We start from the raw sequence: 13,735 nt of genomic DNA, 5'->3' as shown, positions 1-13,735 counted from the left end.
GCGTTTGAGTCGAGGCGTTTATAAACTGAATTAACCCGAGACCGTCTAAACATTTATATATAATTGTTTTGCGTTTCAAAATCACTCATTTACATTTTGTGAAATATTTTATAAAAGTTGCAGTAAAAAGGTTGCATGAAACATAGAAAAAAACTGGCAACAGAAAATTTCTACAAACAGCTTACAGCAGGGGTGGGCAACATATGGCCCGCTAAGAGATTTTGTCCGGCCCGCCGACAGTTTTCCGTCTTACACGATAATGTGGCCCGCGGCCCAAGTCTGCCGAGACTCCCCACTACTTGCTTACTACGACAAATTTTAGTGACTGTATGTTATTATATACGTGTATGCGCAGCGTTGCGAGAGTGGAGCTTACGCGTAAGTTCGTCGAAGCAAGAAGACTTGCATTATCGGCATTTACGATGCACTCAACCCTATAATGTCGTCAGTGCTAATCATGAATTTTGTCGACTACAATTGTCATTTACACCAGGCGGATATTTCTTATTTCTGATTCCATAACCGCCGACTTGTAGCACGGCACACTTCTAGGCTTTTTGCACCGTATATGCCAGGGGCTCCAACTCAAAATAGGTCGCAGGCTACCTTCCAAATTTCGTAGAGGACGCGGGCCGCATGAATTCAATATCGAGATTAATGAGGCCACACAGTTGAACAAGGACGCTATCTCGTCACTTAATCAACCGTAATGAATTGATATCTTGGTAAATCAGGGTCACCGGGCTTATCGAACGCCTTGAAATCTTAATTAGGGATTGCACCGTGTGTTGATTGATCAGATAGAAGCAGACATGGCGGCGCCTGTGTGACAATGTTATTTTCAAATACACATTGTCTTGGGCGCCATTAGGGACAGGAAATGGCTTTGAAGTGACATTGCTGTCGTTAAAATACATTCATTAAATACGATTTATTCCTTGTATACGCGGATAAATGGGCGAATAATGTATCGATTCAGCAATCCGGCCCGCCAGATACTTAATTTTCCTATATCCGGCCCGCCGACTGGAGAAGTTGCCCGCCCCTGACTTAATGCATACATTTCAAGATGCACACCGCACACAGCTTTTAATTAAGTGACGAATTCAGTACGTGACTCGCGAACGAGGTGGATCTAGTAACGGAGCTTTTATCCTTCAAAGTTATCGAATGAATTATGTCACTAACGTATGTATTTAATATAGGTGATCTGATCACATTCACGGGTACATTTATTGAAATACGTGATGCACAGGGCAGGTTTATGCAACTTTTGTTACAGCGTCCGGGAGCTTCCTAAATACTCAGAATGCATCGTAGTGTGATGTTTTAGACTGTTTGAAAAATTATCATATTGCAACTTCTATATTTTTCATGCAGCCAATTACTGCGACTTTTGCGACAAAATGTAAAGGAGTGATTCAAAAAACATACCACAAACCGATTTCTAGTCTTGTTATCTCTTTGATTTGCTCAACAAAGAGCTATGTGATGGATTAGCTCGTGGGTTTTGTTGAATATGTCATTTGACAGCACAGTTCACAGAGTCACATGTTCACTGAAACCTCATTTCAATTTCAAAATTTCAAAAACTATCCGAAATATGCTTTATAATTCATGGTAATTTACGAAATAATTTTTGACCCCCTTCAAACTCGCCCACTCCCCAATTGGGTGGTTTGAGAGTGGCAGTAACGCTGCGGGGTACAGGACATGTACTATACCATAATGTTCGTAGGCTGTACCACTTGGATGGGGTGTGCAAGGGACGGATCTGGGCCGCGACGGGATTCTGTCCGGCCCGCGGACAGTCAATCATTTCCGGGGCACTGTAACAATCATTCAAAAGTAGACTTTGTTTCGTTGCAATAAAGTTTGGCTGGAAATTCGAATCACTGCTTATATTCTTCAACGTTGATGTGATTTCATGTATGACGATGAGCGATAAGTTGAGTCGGATGGTAAATTATTTGTGCGATTACGAAGCCAACTGATAGGGGGTAGATCTTATTATTGCAAATGTATTGCTAAGCTCGATTTTCGGAAATTAAACTATCAGACGGCAGACTATGTGCGGCCTGAAATTGGACACATGAAGCTCGCATAGAGCCGCTACATAAATTATAGCGACAAAGACTTGTGAAAGCATATATTATCATTCATATATATATATTTACCTATTAGGCTACTTTGGGAGACAATCGCACTTATTTTTGTAGCAGTTGGGGGACGAAAAAAATTGGGAGACAATTTTGTGTCCCCCTAATTCTTGGCGACATTTTTCCCTCGGTTGCTATCGTCTGTTAAGCAAATCCGTTTGGGACCACGCTTATTAGTCCCTCATTTGTCCCTTCCAAAAGAAATCAAGTCATGAAGTAGCAGGAATTTCGAGTTACAATGGCGACATTTTGACCCCTGTATAAACCCCGTATTTTGAAAAGTGGCATTAAGTCGACAATCAATAGGGGGGATTTTCTTCCACTTTTGGCGTGTATAAAATGACACCGCTTTGCATACATGATAGTTTTTGTTTAGGATTTACTCAGTTTAGACCATTCCAGTATATATAGGGATTTTAAGACTTTATACACTGTTTTAAAAAATGACGACATAAAAAATGCTGACTACCATTGTGATGACTCGACATAAGTTCTAGTTGCGATCTTGGTAGACACCGCGGATCGTACGATTTTAATGGCGACTCCTATTATTTGGGCCCTGATTAGCTCTTGGCAAAGGCGAAAGGGCACTATACCATCGTTAAATTTTGTTGTTTAACACTCGTGATACATATTGTGAAAAAGAATCCCTGCTTTACCTTAATACAACTCCATCAAATATATGTATTGGTTATAGCATGATAAATATTCTGTAGTATTTCCCGCACCAAATATATCGAGCTGATAGGTCGTTGATTTGCTTGTGTCAAGACAGCTTTAAGATGCTCTGTCAGTTGCGAGCGTAAGGCATATACCCTGTGTCAGTTATTCTCAACCTTTCATGTCTTTGCGGACCCCTTTTGGACCGTCGCGAGCCTCAGCGAACCCCCGACTTTTATTTCTAATTTAGCTCAAATTATTGTTTCCGCTCAAGCCAGACAATGTGCAATGCGGTACTAAAGATGCATTGCGACATATTCAACAGAGAAGAGAATGCTTAAACTACCAAGCACGGTTATTATTAATCTATAGCATCCATCTCGGCCTAATCGTGAAGGTGATTGGCTTCCATTTTTTCTCTTCAGCTGTGTTTCAGTTGCTTGTCTTAGCAATTCAGTGTTCGCTTTCCTGGCATTCGCAAATCCATGTCTTTGTCGGAGGAGTAGCCCATTTAAAACAAGGAGGGTTGTTGCTCTAACCGTGCAAATAAGAAAGGATTCACCTTACTAATGCTCAAGAGAAAGAAAGAGAGAAAGCAAACAAACTTATTTTTATCTTAACCATCGGATACCGTGGATACCAGTTTTCGAATCTTAGGTCTGACCCGCCCGGGGATTGAACCAACGATTTACAGATCAAAAAGCCGCACGCATCACTGCTACGCTATCTCCCCCATTCCTGCCACACCCAGATATTCCTACCCCGCTTGGGGGAGGGCGAGCTCGAATGGTGCCAAAATTATTTCGTGAATGAACACTAATTATTCGCTATTTATTTGAAAATTTTCGTAACTTTTTAATTTTTCTCGCGCTGTACGCGATTTCATGTAGATAAATGTTTGTTTATTAGGCACCCTTCCTCCACAAAAAATGCGCATCATCTGTAGACGTAGGCATCTAAGCGAGCGTTGGCCATTACCACGCCACGATGTAAAAAGACATATAAAGTGTGGGTCAACATGGGTCTCAGAGAAGTGAGCCAAAAAGATCGTCAGCAAGAAAACATTAGCCGAAAAGTATTTCCCTTATGTTGACCGTAAACTTCGATATAAAAATGTCTTGATCCGGGTACCTAAATTGCTGGCGCCGAATATTCATGTCGTGTCAATCTGGACCAGATGAATATAAAATGTGACCTAATATGGCCGCGGGTGTAATCATCCCTCTCCACACCCACAATAATTTCGTTGCTAGAGAGAGGAGAACAGCAACGACTAGCATAATAACAATATATCTCGTCGTAATTTTCAAATTATGTGCAAGGTCCAACGGACCATGTGACCTCAATCAGCTTTCCATACCTTCGTAAGTTTGTAGCAATTCCTTGAATGATTGTAATCACCCTATCATCTTACCAGAAACGCATATCTGGGTTGAAAACGCGTGATATCAATCAACCGTAATTTTAACATTAAATTCAACTGACGTAGCTCATGTCATCCGCTCATACCATGCAGCAGTGTTGCTTGAAAAATCAAACTCGTTTATTCGTCATCACGTACAAGGATAAAATGACTCTGCAAAGCTAACATAAACAAATAATGATGATCAGGCTGAAATGTGGCGATATAGGTTCGGAAAGCAGCCAACTGCAAAGTTGACTTGTTTTGTCATTTCATAACGTCACAATGCTGCGGCAAGAGAGTGTCCATTCAAACACCTATCACTGGCTATCAGACATATTGTGGTGTCAGTTGTAAATACCCAGAGTGTCGGTTTCGCACAATACGCTGGTTACAACGCTCGGTATAATCTAGGCTTACAACCGATAATCTTACATTATATGCGTTGCACTAACTAAAACATGAGTACAGATATTCTATTTTCCTTATATTAACACACGGTAAGAAGCAGTCAGATTCGGCTATCAATTACGGCCCCGTCCGTTCAAGCCAAGGCAACAATACATATATTGACATTGACAGTCTGATGTTTAAGTGATCAGACCGTCACGTCATCATCGTTGATCATTATGGCAGACTAGGGAGACCGCAGGCACTTTGATCAGAATTGCTTGACGGCAAATTCATTAGAGTGTCTTCCCAGCTATCTTGACGTCTCGATTGTTTGCAGTGGCTGAAAAACAAGGCAGCGATCTAATGCCAAATTGTTAGCTCCATGCACAGTACATACGTTTGAAGATTATACACAACTCCAGTAAATTTCAAAACAAAAATGCAACATGATAGGTTGCTTCATCAAGATGGAGCTTTATCATAGGCCACACACTTGATTTTGAAAAGAATCAATGAGACGAAAAGGCAGATGTTATCGTAACTATGTGCTCACTCACACAGCGTATATATACGATTTATCAATATTTAGAAAGTATCTAGCTAGTTGAATTATTTGAAATTAATCGGGAAACAATATAAAGTTAACGTTACGCGATAAAAGTAGGCCTATTCCCAGATATATTGAGCGTGAAGTCAACATTTTACTAATTGAGTTCTGTGAACACCTTTTCAAGGACGATTCTAAATCCGTTGCTACTCACATAGACGTTTAATAATCTGTCAGAAAGCACGTTACGCAGTGAAAATCTACCACGGCACGAATTGAATTAGTGAGGGAAACATCACAGGACGCAGCCTCCGTTTGGCGACTGTTCTGTCCAGTACTTACCCTTCCGCGTGACGTAGTTAACGAAATATAATACTTACAACAGAAGGGAAATGCATTCTATACTGAATACTCACTTTTTGTCATGGAAAAGGAGTCAGCGTGGCGATCCAAATTTGTACGCTATTGTACGCAGAATTCATCAGCTATGTAGAATACTCTTCAATACACAGAACGAATCGTTCGATGAAAACACTGATTGGGAAGTAACTCCATCACGCATGTTTGCGTCTTAACTTTTCATATAAGATTCGTGTTAAGGATTCATGCTGATTTACTTGTCATGAAACTTTAGGGCCATGAGGTGCTAATACATCTTCTGCATCATTCTACATCATCTGCTAGTCCATCGTCCAAAGTAACGTCCATTTACAATAACCTGCTAATACGCTGAAACTAATCTTTCAATCACTCGGTGACAGCGGACATGAGACCTTACCAGTTGATGGCACGCAATTGGTCGCGCGTACGAATACAATACAAAAGTCATCGACCTAATTCAACATTGTGAATTGTGCCTATCTCTGTAAGAAAGGCGGCATGTTAAATTTTTTGTGATAAAAGTAGGCTATTCCTAAGCTACTGATCGATCTATATATTCTGCGAATTCGGTAGCCTTTGGGAGACAAAAACCGACTTTTCAGACGCCAATACCGGGCCAACCCCGTGCCCAAGCCGTTGAATCGGATATCATCGCGTTCAGTTCGACGAGAGGAAAACGGGGATAACTCTGTCGAACCCCTAAGACCAGCGGTTGTCGATCGGTATTTCGATCTGTGTTCTGATACCGACCGATCGAAAAACCAATTGCGTAACCCGTATTGGCGTACCATCACGGGTTTTTGGAAGAAAACTTTTTTCTACGCGTCCCATCCCCATTTCCTGGGTATCGTTGGAATCGTAATCGAATTACGCGTCTGCCGGTACCAAATTTATCCGGCTACGATATTCGGTTGGCGAGAAATCGGTGATTTAAAAAACTGTGAAAAAAGCGCTATACACTGTTTTTTGAAGGCCGATCCCGAGTCGGCTGAAAGTCCGATACGATCGTATCGGGTATCGGTCTACGCGGGGCCCGAAGACGAACGCAGCGGTACCTCGTATGGCCCAGTGGTGTGAACGACCGAGACGGAACCTCGGAAAGCCCGCCTATGAAAAACGTGAACTTCTCGGATGATCCACCGATCCAGGATAATCCGAGGATTATAATCGAAAAACTCACATAACTCCGCTTCTACTGGTCGGAATTGAGTCAAATTTGGTTTGCATCGTCTTTGAAGACAGCTAAACAATTTCATGAGGTTGGCAGAAAAATTTGAATTCTTTTTCAAAATTTCACCTAATAAATTAAAATTTTTAATTTGATCTGCGGAGTCCTTTACTTGTTAGAATTGAACCAACTTTGGTGTGCAGTGTTCTTAGGGTAACCTGACAATTTAATAAGTCAATGGCTGGAATCCGAAATTTTACTTTATTTTTGAACAGCCCTAGTGTACGTACGTACAGTCCATTTATGATCAGTGCGGGACTTGAAGCACAGGCCTCCTGCAGGCATAGGCGGAGCCTGGAGCCTATTAAATAACATTAGGTCGCATGTAATACCTCGTTTACAATGATAATGAACCCATCAAGCGCCAGGGTAATCAAGAAGACTCGCAATTGGCAATGAAGATAGGTTGGGACGGGGCCTAGGGGCCTACGATCGTAGGCCAGTTATCGTAGGCCCCGGTTGGGATAATCTTATATATGATTCGGCATTTTGACCATGTTGATAATTGTGATTATAATTTATCGGGCACGGTAATTACTCGTAAAAGTTATGATACTTTACAAAAACCCGTAGTCAACGTAGTCTTGACGACAAATATAGCATTTAGTGACGAAATTACACATGAAGGAAAGCTATCGGTATCAAGGTCAATATTACATCACCTCACTATTTCGAATTTGGTTTGACTGTTGTACTCGATAAGATTGGATGGATGGCTGCATCAACAAACCCACTCTGACTGTTTTAGTATAGATTAGTGAAGATTCATTCGGCTCCGAGCCGATAAAGCTAGGTTAATGTGTTTCATCTGCGAAAGGCGCGTATCTGAACTATGACATCAGATCGATGCGATTCATGAAAGCAATTTTCACGCCGCAATATAGCGTAACGCAACAATTTTGGTCGTTATTGTTTGATATTCACGGTGCTCGACTATATTGTTCACATTGCCGATATCTTTGTATGCGATATTTACGTTCATAAGACAACGATTACGCAAATGAGTGGTACGTAGAAACCGAGATAAACCTTTAACACAGTACAAATTTGGAGTCGACCTCGGTCGGACCCGAAACCGCAATCAGCTGGTTTTGCGGTTGTGGATTATTCCACTATACGCTATCTCGCTACGCTCTACTAACGAGCTTGATTGAATTGAAGATCTCATAGGCGTGTCTGTGAATGCGGCGAATGTTCGGTTAGGTTTGCTGGATTTCGTGCTGCGCTGCTAGAATAATAGTATTTACGGTGACCGATTTCGTCACACCGACATGTCCAGAAATCGTGTTCTATTTATGCCTTAGGAGGCAGGGATGTCTTTTACACATGTTTTGATCTTGACAAGGCATACATCGCCAGTAACTGAAAGAAATTGATGACACATATTAGCTGTAAATTGGTCCACTTCATTGGGATAGACACGTTGAAACGATGGTGAGATAATTCTCAAATACAGTACTTTACACACTGAAATTCACGACCACAAGAAGGAAATGAACTGATAATAAGCACACAAAATACGGGTACGTATATTTTTCAAGTGATAGTCAATATCTATATTCTTTATCGGTCCAAGGTAGATTCCTTCACGATACAATTTGATATTTATGAATTATTTTATCATGTACTCTGCAGCACTCCTATATAGTACTCTTACAGGCGGATTATAAGACTAATTGGCATCGTGACAGATCTTATTCCTATCAAAAGTCATCGTCCTTTTTTCATGTCATCCTCCACATTCGGTGAATACCATCTAATAACTAATTGTATCCATATATCGTGTTAAATCACCAATGTTTTTTATTACTTTATGACAAGAAGGGGGTTCTGGTGATATTGAAAGACCAGAAAATATCTAATGTGCTTTATAAGCTCAGTGGGTTACCATTTAGTTTCCCTGAAGCTCGCAAAGTTTCCAGCACATACACAGCTCTAGTATCAACGCCTAAGTGAAGTACCATAAATGCTTTTTCAACTCATAAATACCATTCATTGGCATAGTCCATTCTCAATTGCAATCGGCATCATTTACGCCCTGGATCAGTCAATGTCAAGTGGCAGAGAAATATTGGAACGCTGAGTTGCTGAGGAATGCAATTGATGTCTCTGTGGATGAGATTTTAGGAATGGCGACTTTGCAATCAGTAAAAACTTCGAATCAAGGCAGAGAGACATCGGTGTGCCCTGCATAACTGGGAATGATTTCATGAAATCAAAATTGGTCCGACAAAAATACATGTTACTATCACTGGAGAAATATATTTACCCGTATTTTACCTGCTTGTCAGCTCATTTCATTTTCGTCGTCCTTAATTTCAAAAAATTATCCCACCACCCTTTAATGGAGTTATTTTAATGAAGTGGACTAATTTCCAGCTAATCCGTAACGATTTGAAGCGGCTTTAACATGACGAGAGTCTGAGATAGGAGGTAGAGACATGTTAATGTGGTATTTATTCGAAGGTTTCTGTCTTGCAGCACTAGTAATAATTGATCAAAAAGTGTGCCTTATACGTTAAGCCGAAAATTGCCTTATACCTGCTAATACACTCCAAGTCTATGAAACAAGAAGCTTCCGATGGATATTAGGGTCGATTATAATAAATGAATATATTTATTATTTTATGGTAACTGAGATCTGCTATCGCAGCAAGGTAGCTATTGAATGTCGTAGTTATTTGCATACTAGCCGTAGAGAACTGGTGATCTAATCTGCAGCATGGCCAACTGTAGCTTCTTATAAAGACACATGTTCCGTATTTTCACAGCAGTTTTCAAACGCAAATATGTGCGTGGTGAAATGGCGTGGTCATTGGTATAATCCACAGCTGCAACACCAATGGGTTGTTGGTTCGAGTCCGGCTGAGGACGACACGAGAATTCCTACCCAAGTGTTGGAGGTTTATCTAGGCTCCTCGTTGTCATGTGATCCGCGTAAGCGGTGATTTATAAAATCCTAGGAGTGGGCTGTGCTAAAAGTCGGTGAATACGGAATCAAAAAATGAATATAGGCATACTCTAAAACTACCAAATTAGTCAAAACACCATGAATAAAAAACAAACAAACGGCGAATTATGTATCGCGATCATCGATATCGTACAAGGATGACGTCGTGGATTTCAAATAGTGACGTCAAAAGTGATTGTCATTGGTAAATGACTCTTTTGACGAAACTGGTTCCCGAACCTTGTCATATAATACGACGTCAATGTCCACCTTAGTTCAGTAACAGCAATGGTCATGGTCTGGTAATTCAAAATGGCGAATTGTCTCCCTAAGTAACAAATGTCCACTAAAGTGGTCTATTAGATATTGCAAAAGTTGGGAAAAATTAGGGCGACCGCAGTTGGAGGACATTTCGTGTATATTCTAAACGCTGCGATATAAACCGCAAATCACCAGTGACAAAGCGCGGAATCGATATTCCAAAACCAATCGAGTTATTTTCATACGCCTAGCTTGTCTCCTTCTGTTGGCGATAATTGTCGCCCAACTGCTTCAAAACAGGACTGTCCACCAAAGTAGTCTAATAGGTAAATATATATATATATATATATATGGATAGAAGCATGATGGAAATTCTAGACTCCACAAACACAAATCGGTCATTTCTCCGGCTTGGTCTCTGTCCCTCTCTCTGATTTCAAGTTCATAATACTTCTATTTGACGAACTGTAAATAGCGAAAAGTAAATGAGTAAATCACAAATATGAGGACGTAGAAGTAGCGGAAATGGATTTACTTGAGTATGTACTTCAAGCAGAAGAAAACTACTTGATTACTGTGAAACAGTAGCCGTACTTCGTTACTCACCACCCCGTGATATATATCGTATCGTAACTAGCATTTTTCGCACTTCTTGCGGCAGATTTGTAAATGATGATCAATGTGATGAACCAGACCAATGAGCTTATGGTAGGTTTTTATTAACAATATCCCAACTAGCGCTGACACAATAAACTAACGATCCCCACTAGGTATGGGCAGATGCATAAATGAATGATTACTGCGCTGGCAGCACCATGATCGATCATGGGACATGACAGCGCCCACGTGATACGCTATAGCGAATCCGGCAAAACACGACAATCAATATTATATTGCAACGATGGTGTTTTCCCTTGCTATGTTACCCAGGTGTTACGAATTACTTCGCCACCTCAATCCTAGTCCTGGCACACCTGACCCATAAAGCGATGACAGTTGCATGTGCCATTTGCAATATCATTATTATTAATGATAATTCTACGTTATTATATTTTCGCATAATTTTTCCACAAACTGTAGTTCAGGGGTTCTCAACCCGCGGGCCGCATGCAGCCCGCAGACGTTTATTTTGCGGCCCGCGACATCTTTCCTTATATACGCAATTACTATACTGACACGCTATTTTTACAAATTAATTTAAAAACTTAGCTCTTTCATCGCACCGTCTCTCTTTCGTTTGATTACACTTTCTTGAAAACAGTGGTTCTCAAACTGGAGGACGTGCCCCCTTGGGGGCCTGAAAACATCTTGAGGGGAAGGGCGCGAAGCTGCCACCAACTGAAAAAAAATTTGCGCTGTGCGCAATTTATCTCCTATTACTATTTATTTATCGGTGTATAGTTAGTCAGAAGTTCATATTTAAGAATTCTCTCATCAACAGCTATAACCTTCCATGCCATCGGACTAGCCGTTTGTATCGCTAGCTTTCTGGTTGCATTTTGTTATATGACGATAACGGGGAACTAAATGTTCCCTATCAAAAACGGCGGCATGTCTAAAATAGTTTCAGAACCACTGCTTTAATGTGTTCTCGTTTCTTGATATATGCTCGACTTCAGATTGTTATTGTTTTGAATCGGTATTCGACTGGAATCTAGTTCAAGTGAATTGCTCTACGTAGAAGGCCTACACTTTTGAAGAGTGTTAGACTCACTGCGATCGGTTGTTGAGATTGCCGACGACGTTCAAAATTGATTGGAATATCGCTAAACCCAAGAAATCTGCTATAGAAGGTTTTTTTTAATAAAACCTCAACATTCTGTGCGAATATTTGCTGTTTCCGCAACTTAGTAGCTGTGGTGTATTACGTCAGTCCAATCACGTCTAATGATCATTTCTCATGTCTACTAATTGGTGCTTTTACGTTGCTTATAAGTGCTCGGAGTTGTCTGTTTGGTGGCTTATTTTTGTTTGTGAATAAAGACACAACATTGGCGACGAGGATGGGATAACGAAACTCCTGCGGTCGGAAGCGGAGGATACGGGAAAGTGTCCGAGTTCAACTTGGGTGAAGACGGGTGGGACGAGTATGTCGAACGCTTGGAGCTCTACTTTGAAGCGAATGGTATTACCGACGAAGGAAAAATGAAAGCTGTCTTGCTAACAGTCTGTGGGTCGAAAGCATACAGCCTCGTTCGAAATCCCTCGACACCCGAAAAACCGAAAGATAAGAGTTACCGACAAATAGTTAAATTGCTCGGGGATCATCTTACGCCGAAGCCGTTGTTAGTGGCAGAGCGGTATAAATTTAATCTACGGGTCCAAGACGAGGGTGAACCTGTCAATGCCTTCGTCGCGGCACTGAAGAAATTGTCGGAACATTGCGAATTCGGGGCATTCTTAACCCAAGCAATTCGAGATCGGCTCATCTGCGGTCTGCGCTCGAGACCTATCCAAGAGCGCTTACTATTGGAGAATGATTTGAGCTTAGAAGACGCCGTTAAAAAAGCTGTCGCAATGGAAGCAGCGGGGAGACAACTTTTCGATACTGGTAGTTACAGCACCGCGATGGTACGAAGGGAACAGCGGGGGGCTCGAGAATACCAGGAATGCAAGCGCTGCGGGAAATCTAACCACGGAGAAGACCACTGTATCTTTCGCACAGCGCTGTGTCATGCGTGCAGACGGGTCACAGCGCTGTGTCATGCGTGCAGACGGGTCGGACACATAAGGAAGATGTGCCCCGGAAAAGGTACAAGGCGAAAGAGTAAGACCGCATGCAAGATTAACTGTTTGAGCGGATCGACGGAAAAGCAATCAACTGATGATGCTGGTAACGGTGACGACTGCGGTTCCGAGTCCTCGGCAGACGACAGTGTGAGTATCTTGATGAATATCAATTTCGTAGAAGGGAAAGATGAGATTCGCGTAGATATTGGCATCAACGGTATTATCATTTCTATGATATTCGATACAGGTGCTGCAGTATCCGTAATTTCGAAGTATTTACTGTGGGAGAAATTTCCTCTTGCGACGCTGGAGCCATGCAACATTAAATTGAAGGCATACAGTGGCGAAGTTCTGCCGGTATTGGGTAAAACCGTGGTGATGGTGAGCTATCAGGGACATGATTGTAAATTGCCTTCGATTGTTTTGGATATGGAAGCTCCGCCGTTGTTCGGTAGGAACTGGATGCGTAAAATACAAATGAATTTGCCAAAATTAATCGGATTGGTCTCGGATAGCGGTCAGAGTGGGAATTCGAGAGATTGCCTAAGCAGGCTATTGAGGGATACTAGTATTTTTGAAACGCAACTAGGGAAAGTTGTCGGCATTAAAGCACGGCTCAACATGAAGCCCAACACCGTTCCGAAATTTTACAAAGCGCGTAAGGTGCCATACGCTTTACTTGATAAAGTGGAAACAGAAATCCGTAGGTTAGTGGATACTGGAGTGTTGGAAAAGGTTGAGCACTCCGACTGGTCCAATTGTGCCTGTTCTTAAGGCGTCAGGCGAAGTTCGTATTTGTGGCGACTTCAAAGTTACGATTAATCCGCAGTTGGATATACCGGAATATGCATTACGGACCCCCGACGACTTGCTGGCGCTTCTTAACGGAAGGAGAAGTTCGTATTTTAGCAAGATCGATTTATCACAAGCGTACACGCAAGTGGAGCTTGATGACGACTCGCGTAAGTACGTGGTGATTAACACCCATCTGGGATTGTTCAGATACACTCGACTTCCGTTTGGA

At 41.6% G+C, this 13,735-nt stretch overlaps 1 protein-coding gene and 2 long non-coding RNA genes across 3 annotated transcripts in view; 2 read left to right on the top strand and 1 right to left on the bottom strand.

Annotated features, from left to right (window-relative positions):
• Positions 1-13,735, top strand: part of LOC145436620 (uncharacterized) — a 251,531-nt gene that overhangs the window by 34,981 nt on the left and 202,815 nt on the right. The window lies entirely within an intron of this gene.
• Positions 4,341-8,314, bottom strand: LOC145435660 (uncharacterized). The gene is made up of 2 exons (XR_013913940.1): positions 5,578-8,314; positions 4,341-4,954 (listed from the first exon to the last, which is right to left on the bottom strand). It is a non-coding gene; the product is annotated as an uncharacterized LOC145435660 (long non-coding RNA).
• LOC145435659 (uncharacterized) lies at positions 11,747-13,100 on the top strand. Its single transcript, XM_080312951.1, has 2 exons — positions 11,747-12,858; positions 12,959-13,100. The coding sequence occupies exons 1-2, from the start codon at positions 12,127-12,129 to the stop codon at positions 12,974-12,976; spliced, it is 750 nt and encodes a 249-aa protein (XP_080169077.1). The 5' UTR covers positions 11,747-12,126; the 3' UTR covers positions 12,977-13,100.

The sequence above is a fragment of the Botryllus schlosseri genome, chromosome 3 (assembly GCF_051294905.1).
Source record: "Botryllus schlosseri isolate E-star chromosome 3, Bs_hap1, whole genome shotgun sequence".
In the NCBI taxonomy this organism is placed as follows: domain Eukaryota; kingdom Metazoa; phylum Chordata; class Ascidiacea; order Stolidobranchia; family Styelidae; genus Botryllus; species Botryllus schlosseri.
This window is presented reverse-complemented; position numbering and strand designations above follow the sequence as displayed.